Source organism: Diadema antillarum, unplaced genomic scaffold, assembly GCF_040938485.1.
Source record: "Diadema antillarum isolate AM-2024a unplaced genomic scaffold, OU_Dant_1.0 seq00000962_RagTag, whole genome shotgun sequence".
Lineage (NCBI taxonomy): Eukaryota > Metazoa > Echinodermata > Echinoidea > Diadematoida > Diadematidae > Diadema > Diadema antillarum.
Window position 1 is genome coordinate 420,029 of NW_027271809.1, and position 22,357 is coordinate 442,385.

At 40.9% G+C, this 22,357-nt stretch overlaps 1 protein-coding gene across 1 annotated transcript; it reads right to left on the minus strand.

Annotated features, from left to right (window-relative positions):
* Nucleotides 1-435: 435 nt before the first annotated feature.
* On the minus strand, nucleotides 436-17,391 carry LOC139741913 (uncharacterized). Its single transcript, XM_071652484.1, has 6 exons — nucleotides 17,265-17,391; nucleotides 16,146-16,934; nucleotides 15,174-15,747; nucleotides 3,456-3,820; nucleotides 2,840-3,319; nucleotides 436-902 (listed from the first exon to the last, which is right to left on the minus strand). Exons 1-6 carry the CDS (start codon nucleotides 17,389-17,391, stop codon nucleotides 436-438), a joined length of 2,802 nt encoding a protein of 933 aa, XP_071508585.1.
* Between the last annotated feature and the right edge of the window lie 4,966 nt (nucleotides 17,392-22,357).

Sequence of the window (22,357 nt, forward strand, 5' to 3'; positions counted from 1 at the left end):
GGAGGCAATCCCGCACGGCCGTAAGCGATGCGAGTAATACCCATAGTAGTCATTTAAATTATTTATAATGTTGGTGTGGTTACAAAATTCGTACAATGACTATACGTTTTAACAGTATCTCTTGTACATGGTTACTATAATTCGGCATGTATCATCGGTCTAAACCGGAGTTGGTATTAAAATAATCCAAACTTGCCCATGACAAACAAGTAACCATATATCTAATAATAAATGTTTAAATATATATATATATATATATATATATATATATGACAAATATATATACACTCAACCAAAAAAGTAAGCACCCCCTAGCATTTTTGGATATATCTAAAAAAGTATTTTACCGATTTTCATAATTCAAACGGGAATGGATAGGGAATTGTATTGTATGTGTGTGTGTTCGTCCCTCGTTCTCGAGGATGACCAATAACATCAATTGGCTCGATGGGTTCGGAGGTGGCTGATGAGGCCAATCTGGGCAAGAAAGCCTCTCCCACAGGTAGGGCAGAAGTGGGTAGGGGCTACACTGCTGGGATTGGCTGCTCTTGCTTTTCGCATCTGGCGTTTGTGCTCTGCCTGCTTGACGCGCTGCTCCTCTGCTCTACGGGCCCCTACAGCAATAGCGTGGCGCCAGGAAGGGCGATCTGCGGCAAGTGTCTCCCAGGACGCGGTGTTGATGGAGAAGTCTTTTAGGTAGAACTTCAGGTTGTCTTTGAAGCGCTTCTTTTGTCCTCCCACCTTACGCTTATTCCCATCAGCGAGTTCCCCATAGAAAAGCTTTTTCGGGATGCGGTCGTCAGACATGCGGGTGACGTGGCCTGCCCATCTCACCTGGGCCTTGCGGATTTTGGTAATGATGCTAGGGATGCCTGTCCGCGTCAGTTCCTCTGTGTCCGGAACTTTAAAGGGACACAGTCCTCACGAAATTTAAAAAAAAAAATATGTTGTTGTTGGTACCTCCAATGAACTACTTTCACCAAAAACAAACTTTAAAATCACCAAATAAGCTCGTACATTTTGGTTGAAAAAGTGTGACTCTGCATGGTGAATATGCTAATGAGCAAGTCTTGGCGGAGAGTCATACGTCGTCGATGCACAACTCTTCCCAGCCGTGTTCTGCTCGTTATCCGTCGGTGGCTACTCCGACTCGTATTTGACATTGTTTCTACGTTGTGTGTGTGTGTGTTTGTGTGTGTGTGTATGTATTGTGTATTATATTCGCACGTGTGGACGGTACAACTAGATGATAGATCTACGGTAGATACGCGTACGCACCCCGTACGCGGTTTGCCCTTCGCACTTTTCCAGTCTCTAGCGCAGCTGCAGCCCTACCTGTCGCCGCTCATGCATGTTCTATAGTACGTACACAGTGTACATATTTGTAGGTAGAAACGATTCTACACAGGCCTGCTAGTACACTACAGGGGCGACCGCATTCAGCGTCGTCTGGTCAGGCTATCTTACATCAGTAGTTTTGCTCGAATCGTGCAGAAAATTTCCCAGGAAAATCCTTTTTTCCGTCCCAGACCAACAAAAGTATCGTGAAAGGTGAGCTGTATGGCTGGGAAATATCGGTACAACGATGCCGAACATAAGAAACTTAGGGCCTACAAAATCTCGAAATCGTGTTGTGACCTACCTGTGCGTGGACAATTTGTGAAGCGATGTTTTTACGTGGACCGGCAGGCTGTGGCCCTCGGTTATAAACCGAGAAAACTCCTGAAACCAGATGCAATCCTGACCATTTGCTCACATGAGTTATGAAACAGAAACACCTCGAGCATCGACTTCGAAGAGAACCGAGGGAAAAAAGCGTAGAGAGGTAAGGAAAGTGGCTAGCTATGTTTAATTTACCGTGGGCCTGCAGCCGGCGTTGGACTGCAGTACAGTGCCACTGAGCTAGCTGCTGCCAGTGCCGACTGGACATGCACGGCAAAGTGGAGCGAAATCATATCCCTACGACCCCTGTGTTTACCCTTCCCGGCTCACGTCATATTTTTTTTTTCGAGGAAAGGCGATTATCTGACTACTTACAGAAATATTGAGATACAAACAATATTTTCTTTGAAGAATTCGACTCTCTCATGCACAGGTTATCTTCGGTTTGAATGCCAAAATCGACTGGACGGAGTCGAGTGTACTGTGTATGTATACATTGGTATGGTAAGGATTTGCGCGCGAGAGTGGTTCTACGCTAAGAAGTATGCAACACGGACGGAAGCTAGAAAACGACCGTGCCTATTTGATGTCAAGTTCATGGTATATTTGGTTTAAAAATACATATAAATTTATGTTTACAATATTGATTTTTCGTAAATTACATATATCTAAGCTTAAAATATTTTGTTTAAAATTATAAAACCACAAACTTTCACATTATATGATAAAATTGCAACTAATCATTTGAACACTTAAATTGGTTTTTAGAGGCACGGCTGTCAACTTGGTGAATAGGGCATGCACTACGTAGCATCTTTTTGCCGGCTCTTTCACGATCGCTTGCAGGAATTATTTTTCAAAAATCGCGTACGGAGACAATTTTTGATGTCCAAGCGTATAAATTGGTGAAAGTTTATATTTTTTACTCTTCTTAATTATCAGTACAGTGAAAATCTCAGGACTGCTTCCCTTTAACCTCCCAGCGGATGCGAAGGAGGTTGCGGAGGCATCGCATATGGAAGTGGTTGATTTGCCTCTCATGTCTCCGGTACAAAGTCCAAGTTTCGCAGCCATAGAGAAGTGTGGTGAGAACAACTGCACAGTAGACTTTCAGCTTTGTTGAAAGGCTGATCCCTCTCCTCTCCCAAACATTTTTTTCTGAGTCTCCCAAAAGCACTGCTGGCTTTAGAAATCCTGTTGTTGAGCTCAGCATCAATTGTGACACAGTTGGAGAGGGTACTGCCCAGATAGGTGAAGGTCTTTGCTGCCTGGAGAGTCTGTCCGTTCACCTGGATTTGTGGTTCGTGGTACTGACTCCCTGGAGCTGGTTGGAACATCACCTCAGTCTTCTTGGTGCTGATGGTGAGGCCGAAGTTGTCACAGTCTGAGGAGAATCTGTCCATCTGCAACTGCATCTCGTCCTCACCATTGGCATTGAGTGCGCAGTCGTCAGCAAACGAGAAGTCTCTGATGACGGTCTCCTTCACCTTCGTGATGACCTTCAAGCGCCTAAGATTAAAGAGCTTTCCATCCGACCTGTACCTAATGTTGATGCCATCAGGTTCGCAGTCTTTGAAGACGTCTGAGAGCATTGCCGAGAACGTCATGCTGAATAGTGTCGGGGCCAGGACACAGCCCTGCTTGACTCCATTCGTCACTGGAAAGGCATTGGAGGGTTCACCATTATCAAGAACTTTGGCAGTCATCCCATCGTGAAACTGGCGGACAATTGTGATGAACTTCGGGGGGGGGGGGGCAGCCAAACTTTCCCATAATTTTCCAGAGTCCCTCACGACTAAGCGTGTCGAAGGCCTTGGTCAGATCGACAAAGGTTGTGTATAAGTCACGATGCTGCTCAATGCACTTCTCCTGAAGCTGGCGGGCAGCAAATATCCTGTCAGAGGTCCCTCGACCTGCACGGAAGCCGCATTGACTTTCAGGGAGATGACCCTGCTCCAGATGTTCCAGTAAGCGATTGAGGAGGACTCGGGCCAGGATCTTGCCTGCTATAGACAGGAGGGAGATGCCTCGATGGTTGTCACAAGCCTGGCGATTTCCTTTCCGTTTGTAGATGTGAACAACTGTAGCATCTCTGAATTCTTGTGGTAACTGTTCTTTGCTCCACATGGACTGGTACAGCTTGGTGAGCTTAAAGGGACTGGGGATGAGTGTTCGGTTGTGCAAAACATGCGAAAGAGAAGGTGTTTTTGGGTATAAAATGAAAGGTAGATATGTAACTTAACATGTGTCAAAATATCTTGGAAATCGGAATCTTCTCAAATGTTTTAAAAAGCGAAAAACAAAACATACTTTTCTGGAAACAGATCCTTCGATACGATGGCGATACGTATTTTCAATTGCGGAGCACTGCTTTGTTGACTGCGAACATCAAGCCGAACTTACAGCGAAATCAAGCCAAAATGCCGAGTGAGCTGCGAAACTACAGCTGTACTAGTAGAGCAAGCTAGCTTTACGGCTCTGGCTGTGCCTATGGTCGCGGCGAGCGCTGGCCGCACTTCACTTGCCATATCTCGCATGCTGTAACTACATGTACGATCTTGCATGCTGTGACTACATGTGTACACGTACACAACGTTAGTGTACAGAGTTCGCGTTGTGTTTTCATTTGATGAGAGCGCTAACCTAAAATCAAAGGACTCCACCCGATTCTGATTCACATGTCCTTCTTCCAAGATACTATGAGAGCTAGTTCTATCGTCGGAAGATTCGGTAGGCTACGTATCCTAAAAGCCATCAAACTCCATTTAGAATACAAGATTCTTCATTGAGAAGTACCGAAAGCGGGATAGGTGAACGCGTGGTACGGTACTACGTAGCCCGACCAGACGCCTGGCTATTTATACAGCGACTTTGCTGTTCGTGTACAATGTACATTGTACGTACTTTTCCGGGTAAGGACACAGCCCAGTACGCAGTAGCTACAGTACCGTGCTTCGCATGGCGTCTGGTCGGGCTACGTAGCAAAAAAAAAAATCAAAAAAATCTCAATTATTGATTACAATTACATGAAACACAAACGGGTTGTGTTATTACATGTACATGTTATTTACATATCTTAAACTTTTCATGCACATGTCATTGTCAAGAAATGCAATCTTCATGGCAAACCCATTTTTTTTTTTTTTTTTTTTTTTTAATACTGATACTAAATAGCAAGGTCTTCAAAGACTAGCTTGAAACACAAGAAATAGGCTTTGGATAGAGAAGTACCATGTTATATCTAAACTTGCATTGGATCTAACCAATAGTTCATTTTTAGTACCCGGTACCATACCGGTACAACTTGCAGGGGCGGATCTAGCTTTTATCCAAGGAGGGGGTTTAAAGGTTGAGCTGGGTATTGCAAAGTGAGTGAGAGCAAAGCGAGTGGGGGGGGGGGGGGGGGGGGAGGGTGTGGGAGGGGGGTATCCCCCCTCCCGCAGTAGGGAGATTTTCAATTTTTAGGATTGCCAGCTTGCAATTTTAAGCATATTAATTACTTCGCATGCTCTATTTTCTCTCTCTCTCTCTCTCTTTTTGCCAAACATATATACAATGTACAATGTATATATTATATATATTTTTTTTTTTGGGAGGGGGGAGGGGGGGTTGGTGCAGCCCCACCCGCGCCCCAAGCGCGGTGGAACATGTCTGGTTTGGGGGGGGGGACAAAATTTCAACGGGGATGGGCACATTGACGTGATGGTTTGAGATCCTCGGCGAGGGAGCGAAGCGACCGAGCGGGGGGAGAGGGAGTACAAAAGTCGCGTTTATAGAGCATTTAAAAGCAAATTTCTAGGAAATTAAAAAGTGGATAGAATCATTTGCAAATGACTATGATTATACGGGGGTATAACATTATTTCATGAGACGGTGTGAGATCCGCGGCGAGAGCGAAGCGACAGAGCGGGGGAGGGTGTGGGAGGGGGATATACCTCTTCCCATGTCCCACGCATAGGGACTTTTTGTAAAAACAGAGTATAAAAGTCGCGTTTCTAGGGCATTTAAATCAAATTCCTAGGGAACTAAACACAGTTTAAAAAAATCCCCGCGAAGGACTATGATCATAAATTATGCAAACTATTCATTCTATTATAAGTATGGACAGAGCGAGCGAGCCACTCTCACTTTGCCATTCGTCTGAAATGTATTCATTAAAAGCTAAAACGTAATCGCATTGTTTGAGCAATAAAAATTATTCTTGTATTACAAGAAAGCATAGAAGAGAAGAAAAAAAGTAGGCTTTACTAAAGGTATGTTCCACGGGCACACTCGAGGACGCGAGGTTACCATCTATACACTAAATTTACTCATAAAGTAAATATTAGTGTATAAAGATATGATAATGTATATTGATAGTGTATTATAATTTTCGCCCCGTTAGGGGCGAAAATTTTGCATATTCAGTTTTAAAATTGACAGCTTTTACGCAAGAAAAGTGCCTTTATTGTTGATTTTGGTCTTCAAATAATTGACTAATTAGTTGTTGTTTGTTTGTATGTTCTTATTTTTTTTTTTTACTTGGCAGCCCAAGAGGGGGGTTTAAACCCCCTAAACCCCCCCCCCCCCCCTGTAGATCCGCCACTGACTTGTCATGCATTCGTAATTTCAAATGTGACTTGGTTGTAACATTTATTGTGGATGATTTTCTTCACAACAGACACATGCAGATGCACTGAATACTAATAGGTTAGAAAGTTGGTCATTTCATTGGTATGGCTTAGGCCTACCTATTTTCTGTATGAATAGGGTTAATTGGAATTATTTCACAGATACACACAAAATGTTGGGAATCACATCATTTTCAGTCTTCTAGACTGGATAATGTGACACCTGTAATAGTCTAATAACTATAATCCAACAATTTCTGAGGCTATCTTATACATTTTCTTATTTATCATATACAGTGCACCATGCATGATGCAATGTCTTGTTCACCTACAAGGAGAAAAGACACAAGGAATAATCTGTTAAAGTCAATTATTTCCACATAGGCCAACAACATTCACTCAGTTTTATCTAGAACCCTGATTAGGTTTCTATCAATAGAACACATTTTTTTTTTTCTCAGTGGTAAATTGATGCTTAACAATTAGGCCTACACAGGTAATATCTTGTTCTGATATTTCAGTGAATAAAAATCAAACACATTACTTATGTAGGGCTCGGGTTCGCTTAGCTCTCTAGCACTCATCACACTAAAAGCAAACTTGGGCAGCACACATGTGTTACTTGGAAGGAGTCCCCTGGCTAACTAACTTGTAGCCAATTTATTCTTCACATAATTTCGCATGGGTTTGATATTCATACACAAAATCAACATAACAAAACATGCAAATAAGGAAACAAAGGTTAAAACTAAATATTCATAATATGTAAATGATGTGTAAGCTTTGGTGATTTAGGCATGATTTCAATATTATAGGGAACAATGGGTGAGAAGTGAAAGAGTGGAAAATGTCATGTGATATGTGGTGCGTCTGTGATAGGTGGGGTGCGTGGATGCATGTGGATGTGTGTATGTGTGGGTTGACGTATTTATGTGTAGAGGGGTGGTACCTGTTATAACAGAAGGGGGATACACTTATAATAAATGGTTCAAAATAAATCTCTACACTTACGTTATACTACCATGCATACATACAAATTTCATGTGTACATGTAAATTGCATGTGTACATGGGACCTACATTAAAAGTTATGTGTACCAGGGTACACTGACCTTACATTTTCTTTTATTTTTGCATGTATATCTGCATTTGGTGTTGCATCGTGAGCACAGGTTCTAATTGCAAATGTGCTACATGAATTTAGAAACTGCTCTCACAGTAATGTGATGTGATATACAATGTAGAGATAACAAATCTGTGCTGAAGACTTGCATGTAGGCCTATATCTTTTAAATATGAAATGTCATAATAAAAATAGTTGTATAGCAAAGATTTCCAATTTACACAGGTAAGGTAATCATTTGAAAAAAATAAGAAACTGCTCAGCATTCTGTCATTAGTCAATTTTGGCATCTACACATTATACTCCTATCATATTGAACAATTATGATACTAATACTATAACATGTAAATTAAAAAAAAACCTAACAAATGCAACCACTTTCAAATAACTTGCACATTTGCAGGGAAGAAATATTGAAGTGAAAGTCCAAGAATCAATGTCACGTGGTTAATGACTTCAAGTACAAAGAACACTATAATATTTCAGTGTGGAGACCTTCTACATATTATTGCATTGCCAAAACACATTGGCCCCAATTCACGAAGGTGGTACAAATGAAACCATGGTTTAAACCATGAACAAAAACCATGGAGCACCAAGTGTTGCATGGAATATTTCGTTACGAAATCAGTCATTTGGTTGATGAAATGATTATTTTGTAATGAAATGACATTTTGTAATTAAATGAACATTTCGTCCAAGATATGATAATTTCGTTAACGAAACGGTCATTTTGTTGACGAAATGACCAATTTCGTAACAAAATATTCCGTGCGACACTTGGCGCTCCATGGTTTTTGTCCATGGTTTAAACCATGGTTTCATTTGTACCACCTTCGTGAATTCGGGCCATATCAGTAGAAAATCGTGTAGGGACTTACCAAAATGTATATTACAATGTATTTTTATATCTATGCGAATGAAAACTGAACATCTTGTTTGAAGTACTTCCAACACATCAAAATTCATACTTTTTTTTTTTTTGCTATGAAATATAGATGCAATGAATATTACAAGGGCACAAACTCCATTTACCACAAAAATATTGTCCTCATAATAATGTGATTCGATAGAGTTATCACAAAATTATGTGCTGAAAAAGTGTCTCCCAAAATGCTGATGGACAATGCTACTGTGTAGGACCTGCTGTGCTACTTGAATGTAACACATGGCATGATATCAGTGATCACATAAATGATGATGAGGATAATAATGATTATGAAGATGATGATAGTAATAAAAACATCAGCAACAACAATAGTAATAATAATAATAATAATAATAATAACAATTAGAGCAATAATGAAATGTGTGAAAGGCCCTTCCAGTGATGTACACTGCTGTGCCATTTGTGTTTCACTTTAAAACACTGATGCAATATTCTATCGTAACGGAGTAATTGTAGCTTTTCACCACTGAAACACCTGGGAAACACAGGGGGAAAAAAGACCAAATGAAAAAACTAGAAATGTCGCTACGGCGACTGGTATGCTTCCGCCATAATGCATGGTTCTCCTAATAGGTCTATAGTACAATGTCTGGACAATGTGTGATGACAGTTTCACACAATTGGCAAAATATTAAAATGACAGGTTTGCCACAAATGTGCTGAATGTTCACTTTCCTAGAACTAGGTTCAATTGGATGAATGATTAAAACATCAGAGTGCAGGTATTTGGGGAACTGATGATTTTTACTTGACTTTTGACCCTTTTATAAGTTTATGCATTGAGTAATTTTCAAGGTATTGAGAAAAAGCATAATTTCAGTATCAAAATTAATGGTAAAATAGTATTATCTAAACCTGGCCTTTGACCTTTGACCTCACAGTTCCAAAGAGAATCACTGTTAGGTAGAACATGCATAAATATGTAAGTTTCATGATGATACCTTGAGTTACTTTCGAGATATGGAGGAAAAAGTGCAATTTAGCACTTCCACTTGACCTTTGACCTTTTGGCAAGAAACTTCCCACAGAATATATATTGGGTAATACATGCATACATCAAGTTAAAAAAAAAAAAATCCTTCAGGCACTGCATAAATATAAGGAAAGTAGTGATATTTTGAGGAGTTGACCTTGACCTTTCACCCCTGACCTTTGACCCATAATCCCCAACTTCCCTAGATAATCACTGCCCATCGGTACATGCATATAATTTCTACTAAGTTCCATGAAGATACCTTGAACCATTTTCGAGATATGGAGAAAAACATGAAATTTCAACCTATTTTTTCACAAAATAACCTGTGACCTTTGACCTTTAACCCCGTGACCCTAAAATCCAAACAAAGTATAATCACCCCAGGATATACCCTCATACCAAGTTTGATGTAAAACCACCACACGGTTCTTGAGATATCGACAAAAACAAAACGGGACGGTCGTACGGATGGACGGACGGACAACCCGAAAACATAACGCCTCCGGCCACTTCGTTGGCGGAGGCATAAAAAAAGGACAAAACACTTTGTGCCTGGATATTGCAGCCCTTTCAGTTTCCAGTAACAGTTTAAGCACATGCAATTTAGGAGTTTACAGGATTTATATTCCCTACTTGCCACATGGGGCAAGAACAAATTTTCTATGCAATCAATTCACTGTTTCATTCTGATTCACACATTTGAGTACTAACATGTTTGTTGTTACCTCACAGAAAAGACAGAAATAGAGAGTTCAGAGATATAAATGTAGTGTCAAATCAGTTATCATTGCCATCACGTGAATGTAGTCTATGATTGGAATTGATGTTATTCATGTTCAATGTGCATTTATCAGAATCCCCAACAATCCTGGTACAAAGGTGCAGCTTTTTCATTACTAACATGTCTTTTGCTATTATACACAATGAAGGCATAAATTGACAGTAGGCCTATACAGGAAGAGCTGGTGTCAGAGCTACACGTATTATCATTGCCATCACTTGGATGCACTCAACATAATTATGATACTGAAGTCATCCAAGTTAAGTTTTCAAACATTTGCCAGCCACAAAGAAGAACATGAGAGGGGATGTCACTGGCTTCATGGAGCTAAGTAGCTGGGAGTGCTGGTTCTGATTGATGAGAGAGGATGTCACTGGTTTCACTGAGCTTGGTGGCAGAGAGGGCTGGTCTCCACTGGCGAGATGGATGTCACAGGTCTCACCGAGCTGCGTAGCCTATTTGGCGAGAGGGGGTGTCACTGGCTTCAACAACCTGAATATCTGGGATGGCACTTGGATGTGATGCTAGCTGTTCCACTGCAATAGAGGCCAACAAGCACATTCTATTGATCTCTCACCTAATGACTGACTGTTGGTAATATACTAACTATTACACATTTACAATGAAAAATTACTTTACTACTCATATAGACTCAATTAACTATTCAGTATTACACATAGTAAATATTCTCTTTAATGACTATCATTCAAGCAATGACAATTTCAGTACTAATGAAAGTAATTATGTTAGATGCTGAAAGTCCAATGAAAAAAGCCCACTTTATTTATGATATTTACATAAAAATTCCCAAATATGCATGCCAAAGGGACTTCTTCATCATCTAACCCGTTATCTTCTAACATCTGCCCAGGCTCTGATAAAATCAATATCTGTCGGCACTCTCACCAGGTTTTGATCCACTTCAATCTGACCCAAGTCCTTTGCTCAAAGTAGCATTTTCCTCCACAACTAATTGGAGAAGGCAACGGCATTCACGAACTTGTCCTTTTTCCATTTCACAGGGGCATCTGGACTGTTCCGAGTTCATCTGTATATCAGACACAATGAAAGGCATTAACACTGACTTACAATTAGGATAGTCCCATTAGTTCTTCACCAATCTGTAAATTTAGTCACAGAACTTGCTATCCCATTTATTTCAGTGTAGAGTCTACCAGGTAGCTATATCTTGTAGTGCTCACATATATGCAACAGAGAAAACTCCATGAAATATGTTAGAAATAGACTGTCTACTGTAGAAGTTAAATAGCAAAAAGGAAAATAAGACCTTCAGACCCTAGCCAAATTTTTGATGAGTTGACACTGCACATGACGTCGGGATGACCTCATGCCTCTCATTGTGCATCTACATACAAAGTAGGCCCTATTTATATGTTGTGTATACAAACTCATATAGGGCCTATGTCTTTATATCCAGCCACATGCATGGGATTTGGGGGTCTGTAATTCCACATACAATCATACAGTAGGCCTATACGTGGCTGCAATGTACAAACTAATGTATGTAACTTGTAACCCTAAAAGTAATGATAAAGACAACCATAATCTTATTAACTACTACCACAGCTATAGGTTAAAAAAAAAAAAATGTTATCAATTATTACAGCAAGAATAATAACAGCATCGTTTGAGAACACAGAGTTAAATCGAACAATTTATTGATGTTTTGTTTACCAGTACATGTACTAAATATCAACATTAATTTTCATTTGTAGGTTCAAAACAGTTGTTGGATCTAGGTGTATTAAAACAAATATAGTACAATGTACCAGGTAATTAAAGTTAGTTTGTACAAACCTTTTGTACCAGTGCAAGAGCTGGTTTCAATGGGCAAGAGGGGATGTCACTGGCTTCATCAAGCTGGGTAGCTGGGAGGGCTGGTCTCGACTGATGAGAGGGGACATCACTGGCTTCACCAAGCTGGGTATAGCTGGTCGAAACTGACGAGAGGGAATGTCACTGGCTTCATCAAGCTGGTTAGCTAGGAGGGCTGGTCTCAATTGATGAGAGGGGATGTCACTGGCTTCACCGAGCTGGGTATCCGGTCGAAACTGACGGGAGGGAATTTCACTGGCTTCATCAAGCTGGGTAGCTGGGAGGGCTGACCTCAACTGACGAGAGGGGATGTCACTGGCTTCACTGAGCTGCCTAGTCAGGATGGTCCTTGAATGTAATGCTGGCTGCTGCCCTACAAAAGATACCCACAATAATATCTGACAGACCTTTCTCAACAACTATAGCACCTACCGGTACTGTGTTACAAAGCATACACCATTAACCACTACACTAGGGACTGAGTGAACTGCGCTACAATGCATAATATACGCCATTAGCCACTTATGTATACGCACAATAGATACACTTCAATCAACATTTTTGCAATGCCATGTGTACCGGAGACAATAATTAGGTACCTTACCAAACATGTGCATTCACGTTTTTGGTCCAATCGTAGCTGCGGTGACAACATAGACACTGCTGACTCTCCACAAACTATTTGTAAAAACCGAGAGTGACCTGGGGGGCGTTTCATCAACGAGTTCGTCGGAGTTTTCACCGACGAATTTGCTATCAGCCAATCAGACGCAAGGATTTACACTGACAACTGTTAAAAGCTAATGAAATCCTTGGTCTGATTGGCTGATAGCAAATTTGTCGGTGAAAACTCCGACGAACTCGTTGATGAAACGCCCCCCAGATGATCACTCTACGCAGCTCTTCGCTGACACTTTCACTCATTCAGTGTCGTTTCGTAAAATTGGATTTCTCCCGTATCGCCGATTTGTAACAAACATCAGCTCTGATGAGTGTCGTAATTTTCTTATTTCTACATTTTGAGACCCATAATTTGACATGAAGGTAGAATAGGGCAACATAATCCAGAATATGGTAAAATAGGAATTCGCGTATTTACATGCAAAACACTTTAGCGTGCCATTAACTATACACAGCCCAGTCGCTGTACGTAGATACGTAGCGACAGCGCAGTAACAGCATCTGGTCGGGCTAGCGTGCCATATCTTAATGTGAACAGCGATTTATGTGCAATTGCCAGAAGCACATTTCAAAAAGGAGAAATGTTGAGCCAAATTTGGGATGTCATTAGGCAAAAAAATTTCCAGTTATCTAATATTGGCAGAGAAAAAGGGCCTCGGACTGGGAGTGGTAGAACATAGGTCTAGGATACCTACCATAAAAATGTAGGTCTATACCTCAATCGCATTGTGAATACTGGTACACCTTTGTGAATCTGCATGTCGTAGCCTTTCTTCACATGTGAGTAAAATCTCAGGCAAATTTTGATATATCTTTTTAGTTTACCGTAATAGAAAATTTAAATGTTAGGGTGTGGCATATCTATAGCCTAGGACACCTAAACTACTAATCTAACGTTAGGCCTACTAATAATAGTAAAGTGTGTGTAGATCCTCTAAGTGACATCTCTATCAGCAATGTTACACCAACAGCAGGTCCTACTCACACTGTCACTGAACTGAATGAAGTCTTCCGAGCTTCACAAATTTATTACCGATCCAGCTGCAGAAGTGAAATGACATCTCTGTCGTGCAGCCCCTTATCTTCTAGTGTCTTGAGGGGGATTGGGACTGACTTCATTTTATTTTTCTGTCGCCATCTCCATACCCTGTCACTGCCACACTGGTTTTCATGGTCTTCCTCTTCTTGGAGACAGATCTCTCGCTCTCCTCCTGCGGCTCCATTGTTGTGTGGATGGAGTGGTACGGTAAGTAGGCAGCTAGCCCCGGAGACCCGCCGCTCTGTACGTTGTACGTTGGGGCTGCTGGTCGCAGTTAGTAGGCAGCCAGCTGAGAGTTCGAGCGGACCCGTGCTGGCTAGCTGCCGGACGGATCCCGGGAAATGCACCGATAACGCTCGCTAGCCAGTGAACAGGCACACGCGTTTTGCCTCGCGATCGCGGCGATGTATCTTGGGCTTGCTTTTCTTGGAGGAGAAGGCAATTCTCATGGTCGGACATCCGGGTATTTTGCGTGTCACGGGGTCATGGATAGCGGTGGAGTGAAAACAAACAGTAGCGTGAGCCTGGAGTGGTAACGCTGTACGTGTTTTCTGCCGGGGCGCCCCGCGAGCATAGCGCTAGCGCAAGCTGTACTACTGTAGCTGTGCGGGCGGCAGGATTAGGCCCTAGGCCTACCCTAAATTAGGTCCTACCCTAACCTACTACAGTACTAACGTTAGGCCTATAGACCTACCTGAAGTTTCTATGAGGTACTAAGTATGCGTAGATATCGGGGTAGGGCCTACTCAAAGAGGTTCTACCGCACATCTGGCCATTTTGTCGGGTCGTTGATCCAGAGTCCTGCCGCGATTTCATACGGGCACAGGTCCAGTCCGACTGCCTTCAACTTGGCAAAATACCGGGACTGATCGATCGACAGGATCCAGATTATTAGAATATTGCTGGTAAGACATGATGCGTGTATCTCATGAATGATGGCACAAATGACAAAATGAATAATGAAAAACAGTCCCCATGTCTGCGTAGAGTTGCACATATAAGTTATACGCGTCGCGTCGCACATGCACAGCATGCAGTATGCGCATTTATATGCAGGCTTAGAGCGCATGCAAGCTGTTTGTTTTCACTCCAGTCAACCGGAAGTGACGTGTAGCCGACCGCAAGAATACATCAACGCTGTGCCAAAATCGGACAAAAGAGGGAGGCAAAAACAACACTTGAACGGAGAGCCTCTAAGCCGACCCCCCGTGATTTTGACAAGCGTTACATGTAACGCTCTTCACAAAATCATAGATATCTTCATAATGCCGTATTTTTCACCTATTCTTTTTCATTGCTTAGTCCTTTCTTAGGCATTGGTCCTTGTTTTTGCCTGTTTCACTTCATGAAATAACACTTTTGCATTTTGGGTTCCAACACTCCTCCCCAGTCCCTTTAATGAGGGTGATTGGGCCACCCTTTTTGTACACTTCAGCAGGGATGGAATCAGAGCCTGGGGCTTTCCCACTAGACAGCTGTGTGATGGCTGTGTCGATTTCCTTCTTTGAAGGGGGCACATCAAGCTTGTGGGCACCTGGGGGAGGCGATTGATGGCTTCATTGTTGATCTGGGCTGGTTGATTTAGTACGCTGTTGAAGTGTTCAGCCCATCTTTCTAGAATCAGCTTCTTCTCTGTGAGCAGCGTAGAACCATCAGCACTGAGAATTGGGGATGATCCGGACGGTTTGGGCCCATAGACTGCTTTCAGGGCATCATAGAAGTTCTTCATGTCGTTTCTGTCGGTAAAGCTTTGGATCTCATCGGCCTTGGCACTAAGCCAAGAGTCTTTCATGTGGCGTAGTTTTGCTTGGACCTTGCTGCGGGCCTTGGTAAATGCAGCTTTCTTTGCCATGCTGGAGGGATCATTCTGATGTAGACGTAGAAGGTTGTGTTTAGTATCTAAGAGCTCCTGAATTTCTGCGTCGTTTTCATCAAACCAGTCTTGATGGTGCCTAGTGGCTGGACCAAGGCATTCAAGGGCGACAGAGTGAACAGCATCCCTAAAGGTTGCCCACTGATCTTCGATGCTAGATTGGTTTAGCTGAAGGTCTGCTAGGTGGTTATGCATGTGTTCTTGCAGCTTCTTGGGGTCTTTGAGATTGTTGACATTCAGTCTCTTTTTTACTTTATGGCCCTGTGGCCTTCTCTTGGGCTGGATTAGGGCTTCTTAGGGCTTCTTAGGGCTTCTTAGGGCTTCTTAGGATTAGGGCTTCTTAGTGGGACCCTCCACTTCCATCCTCATCCTTAGTTGACTTGTATTATACGCTTTATGTATTTAACAAAGATGTAATCGCATCTACTTTTCATTTTCATAATTCTCTTATGTACCTTTTCAAATTTTGTTCTGTATCACAAATATCCCGTGTATATGCAATGTACATAATTTCTTTGTTAATTTTGATGGAGGTGAAAATAAAGTTGAAAGTTGAAAGTTGAAAGGAGTTTCATCTTTGAAATGATCAGGCGATGATCCGTCCAGCAGTCAGCACCACACATGGCCTTAGTCACTCTCACGTCCTGCCTGTCCCTCGCCCTGACGATCACATAGTCAATAAGATGCCAATGCTTCGAACGAGGGTGCATCCATGAGGTCTTGTTCCGAGTCGGTAGTCGAAACATGGTGTTGGTGATTACTAGGTTATGAGAGGAGCAAAATCTGAGGAGGAGGTGCCCGTTGCTGTTACAGTTTCCAATGCCATGTTTTCCTACTACATTGTGCCAGGCATGATAGTCGGCCCCTACTCGAGCATTGAAATCACCAAGGATAATGAGCTTTTCAGACTTTGAAGAAGCGATGAGAGAATCAAGTTCCTCATAAAATTTGTCCTTGACCTCATCAGGATTTGTCATGGTTGGAGCGTAGGCACTAATGACGGTTGCACTTCTCTTCTTTCCAAGTGGGAGATGCATGGACATCAGACGGTCATTGAGTCCCAAAGGGATGCTTGCTAGTTTCTGCACGTGGATGGATTTGACAGCAAATCCAACACCAGCCTCTCTTCTCTCTTTACTGCTACGTCCACTCCAGAAGAATGTGTAGCCACCACCAATTTCAGTTAGCTGACCTCTCTCTGCTAACCGTGTTTCGCTAAGAGCAGCTATGTCAACATTGTAGCGAGCCAGTTCTCTGGCGACCAGCGTAGTGCGTCTCTCTGGCCTGTTTGCTTTCGTGTCATCAAGTAGAGTTCTCACATTCCATGATGCTAGGGTGAGCGCTTTTGTTTTCATTTTTCTTGTGTTTCGACCACTAGAGGGGGATCCTCGCCAGCCGCGGTATGCTGGCCAGGGTAAGATGAGGCACACTATTTTAAGGCACCTTTTCTAGCCCCGTCCTCTTGCTGAGGAGGCAAGCAGAGCAATCCTCAAGAGGGCTGCTCGGTCGCTCAGAAGGCGGCCGAACTTCACTGCCGCCTCTGTCCAGTGAAGAGCGACCACATGTCCTGAGCCGCCTGTGTGTAGGTTTACGACTACAGCTCCCAGTGTATCCGCACCTGCTGCTTCACCGCTCCCCTATCGCCACAGGACTTGAAGGTTGCCACATTGGCGATGTCATGACTTGCGCTAAACTTTGATTAAAGTGAAGGAGACTTGCGCAGGATCAGCCTCACTCTCTCGTCCTGAGACGCCGGGTCCAGTGGCAAGACGAAGTCGAGACGGCTGGAGGCGAGACAGGATGCAGGAGCTGCCGGAAGGTAACAAGTATGTCAGCCAACCGCCTAAGGGGCCCCACTCCATTGATTCCCATTGAGCACTAGACAGTCACCAAGAATCAGCCCGCCTAGCCCTTCAGTTGTTCTGTTCTCCAGCAGTTTGAGGGATCTTCACCCCAGCCGGAACATGATTCACACGAACTATAACCTTAGGGCAGCCGAACATGACCCAGAAGACCCCCAGCACTCATGGGAGGGGCACAGGTATGACGCTGGATGCCATCCCAGTATTCAAGAACAAGTTCTTGTCTGTCGCCAACCCCTGATATGTGAATTATAGCTGTAGCCTTCGACCGCTGTCCACGGAATATGAAGTGGCGCGCCCTGAAGAGTCTAACAACTATTGGTCGTTGAGTCCGACTTGGTCTCTTCCATTATATATGGCCGTTGACTGCCTGGCAGCTCATCCGCCCATAATTAACCAAGCAGATAATTGACCAAGGAGACAGATAACAAATAATATAGAGGAAGATAAAAGTCAAAAGAGAAACAATTTCATTTGGCACCGTATAAACTTTACTCGGTGATTTTATACTTGTACAGTATAATACATTCCATTTTGTATTACACTTCACAGCCTGAATTTCTTATAGTTTTGTTGAATAGAGAATGATGAATAGAAAAGAAGCGAGACAGCTGTAGGACAGAGGGTACTGAAGTCTCCACTCTAGTGAAGGACTATTCTGATACCAGTGGAGGCAGAGGCTTTAGCATTACGTATGTCGACTTACCAATTATACACAGCCAGACTTGAAATTATTGCTTAGTACAAAGTTTGTACTACATTACCGTACCAAATGAGGAGCAACTTATTATGTGTGTGACGTCGTGAGCATATTAAGCAATACATGGCGCCTGCTGCAGCTAACCAGCGATTATTTGTAGTTGAGATCTATGTTAAAATTTCACAATAGACTGCATTCGTTGCGTAGAAATGTGTGCATATCTATTCAGCATATTTTAATTTATTTTCTACTTAGTATCGTTGAGCGTGACGTTCAAAGTACTTATCCAATAGGCCTAAAACTGAACAGAAACGTGTAAGAATCCGGACAGAAAGAAAAGACAAGAAAAAAAAATCAAACAAGAGAGTGGAAGGAATAGAAGAATGAAGAGTTAACCTGCCTGCTCCTGTACCGCAGTACAGGGTTACGCCTTTCCCGTCAACAAGAGGGTGAAAACCCTCCCGTTAACACCGGTGAAGTCTTGGCCTTTCCTGGGGACGGGCGCCTTTACCCTACCTACCCACGTATAACTAGCCTAGCAAACAGGAAACTCGTCGAAAAGAGGAAGATAGAACTAAGAAGACTGCAGCACTAACCTACTCAATCATTTAATCTTTGTTTACTAATAATGCATATTATTTAACTTCAAATGCATTTTTTTCACACCAATAATGATATCTGGTGGCAATGATTTTCCACTCATGTTATGAGTAATAAAATTCTTTATCCATTTCCGTTTGAATTATGAAAATCGGTTGAATACTTTTTGAGATATATCCACAAATGCTAGGGGGGAACTTACTTTTTTTGCTGAGTATATATATATATATATATATATATATATATATTTATATATATATATGTATGCATATATATGTATACATATATACATATACATTTTTATATACATATATACATATATATATAGATGTAGCTATAGATATATATAGATATAACATACTCGGATTTGGAAGTATATGCACGTATTGATACTGTAAGTGAATGAGAGCCCGTTTATCCTCAAACTCTGAAATAATAATCTAGTTCCTCACTCTAAGAACACAAGTATTATCTTATTTCTGTATACAAAGCAATGTCTGCAAATTTTCAAGAATTTCATGTATTTCCGTATGTATGAGTTATCTGTGCACATTTTGCTTGCATGGGTCAGATTACTAATGTACCATTAATCTTTAAAAACTGCAAAAATTATTTCGCCTAATATAGGTGAAATGAATTGGCTAAAATATCATCTTACTTATTCTGCATTAATAGCAGTTTATTCAAGCTTGATGTTATCGTATGTGAATTATGAAATCCTTGCTCTTGGCAATTCATATTATCAGATTTGTTTAGATGAACTTCCTTATTGCAAAAGATGGCGCTCAGAATTATTTCCAGCTCCTATACCAGAGCACATAACGGTGTTTTGTTTTCTAAACACAAAATGTTGAAAATAAAAGACTTGTATATATACCAGCTTGGCTATTTTGTGTTCAAATATAACTGCAATAATCTACTCAAAATAGCTTACGATTCATTTCATGGAAATAGATAAGCCGACAAATATCCCACGCGACGACCTAATGAATTCCATCGTCTCTTAACATATGTCATTCAGTATTCTTTACCCAGGACAGCCCTATCAGTGGTTTATACATAGTTATTCTGTTGTATATGTGGATATATATATCTATATATATATATATACATATGAGATTAAAACCTTAAATGGCATTAATCTCATATGTATATTCAATTCAATTCAATTCAATTCAAACTTTATTTCATTTTTCGAAAAAAAACATTTCACTTTCATTGGTAACAGAGAATAAGGTTACATAATCAAAACAAAGTAAAATTGAAAAGAGAACATGATTGTGGAACCTTGAAGTAACAAATAATGTTGTAATGAAAATTGACTGAAGTGATATAGACGATATAACATTACACAAAATATCGAAAAATGGAGGGACCCACTAAAAAGGCAATGCTTGTAGAATGTGGGCCCCTCAGGTACAGAATGTCAGTAGAAAACGAACTGACGGCAAAAAGGGGAAAAAAGATCGGGAATAAAGTCAGATTTAAAAAAAAGGTCTGGAAGCCCAATAAGAAGACAGAGTAACGGACAGACACACATACACAGGCGAATGAACATTAAACGAGACTCAGACGACAAAACTTATGAAAGGGGACTTCAATGCAAGACAGAACGAGACAAGGTTGACATATAGGAAGACAATACAGCGGACAGAAAGGAAAAAAACAGATCCAGCGATCCTCGACAGAACTATGTCGAAAAAATATTGGGATGCGAAGAAGGGATACATAAATATGGAAAAATAGAGAAAAATAGATGCGGAGGTATTACAAGTAGAATTGAATCTACTCAGTAAGAGTCTCAGGACAACAGGGACGAGAGAATATGTGAGAGTATATTATTGGTAATCATAATTCTTCGGAAAAAATTAAGATGAGCCAACAGGCTGATTCACTTCTGTAGGAACATAACATTGCATTGCAATATATATCCACATATACAACAGAATAACTATGTATAAACCACTACCATTCATTTACCCAGGGCAGCCCTATCAGTGATTTATACATAGTTATTGTGTTGTATATGTGGATATATATATATATATATATATACACGTGTGTATATATACATATATATATATAAATATATATATACATACATATACATATATGAGTGTGTTTGTGTGTGTGTGTGTGTGTGTGTGTGTGTGTGTGGTTGTGTGTGGTTGTGCACTTATATTGGAATAATTGTCTGTCAACATTTTATTGGCCAAATTTCTTTTTCGACAGTTGACATTATATTACAAGCTTTACTTGTTTTCAGGAAACAATGTCGGTCACAAGGAGTTGATGACGTATTCGCCTCATGTTTTAGATTGACTTGAACATAGATTGGTTATAGATTTCCTCCATAAATAATTTAAAGGCATGAATACTATCGATCTTCGCATCACAATCTGAAGGGTTCAATGGGATAAGGTTGTAGTTGCTAAAAAAAAGATTGCTATTAAATATTGATTAATTGATTGATTATTGATTGGGAATATGACAAAATAGGAGATCGCATCTCATCTAATCTACATTGCCTTCAAAAAGCAACTAATGATGCATGATTTTCATATAGGACCAATATATGCTTTTATTCTAATATCTCCATATTTTGTTACTTCAGTTTGACTTTGTTTATTAAAGTAATCATGAGCATAGAATGTTAGAAAACATTTGATATAAATTATGATTTGTAGAGCAGAAAATCAATCGTGTACATGAAAAAAGTTTATGAAGATTGCATTCAGTCCACTTTAGTTCATTTTAAATTTCTATTTCCACTGGCAGCATAATACAGTACAAATTATGCAATTGCCAGAGCAGTAATAGATTTTCTTTAATTGATATTACAACACGGACAATAAAACTTTTATAAAGTCTACAATTCTCAAAATAATCATAGTTTACAAACGACACAGGAAGAAGTATATATATGTACATGTATATATATTTATTTATTTATTGGTGTATGTATGTGTGTGTGTGTGTGTGTGTGTGTGTATCTAAGATGTACAATACACATGCTGTTCAAATGCCGCAGGGAGGTGATCACCTCCCTGATTGCTGTTACTACTTGCCGTATTAACAAAAAACAACAACTTGTAATAAGATGCAACTTTTACTTTACTTAATAGTATTCAAATATACTTGGCCTTGAGAGTTTCTTGTTAAAACTATGGGCAGAGGTGACTCCAAAATAGTCCTATTCACTGAGGGGCGCAGCCCCTCAGTGAATAGTACTATTCTGGAGTCACCGAGGCCCGTAGTTTTAACAAGAAACTCGAAACTAGGCAAAGTATATTTGTTTTATATTTTGGATCAAAAATTTAAATAAAAAGTGAAAATTATTATAGGCTTAGCCGCACTGCGGCGGCAGCGCAGCGCCTTCAATACGCAACAGTGCGAGAGATCGGAAATTGAAAAACGTAGTAGCCGTGACACCGTTAGAGTTGCCCGTCGCATGTAACCAAGCGATCGTATGGCCGCTGCAAACCTGAACACTGAATTCGGGACCCGTCCGGACGGGTACACTGGATTGTACAGAAGGGTGATTGTGACATAATTTTGCAAATAGTATACTATTTGCAAAATGTCGTCATAAAAGTGACGTCATTTTGCAAATAGTACTTCATGGACTGTCAAACACACCAACATTCTAAAATAGTTCAAAATACC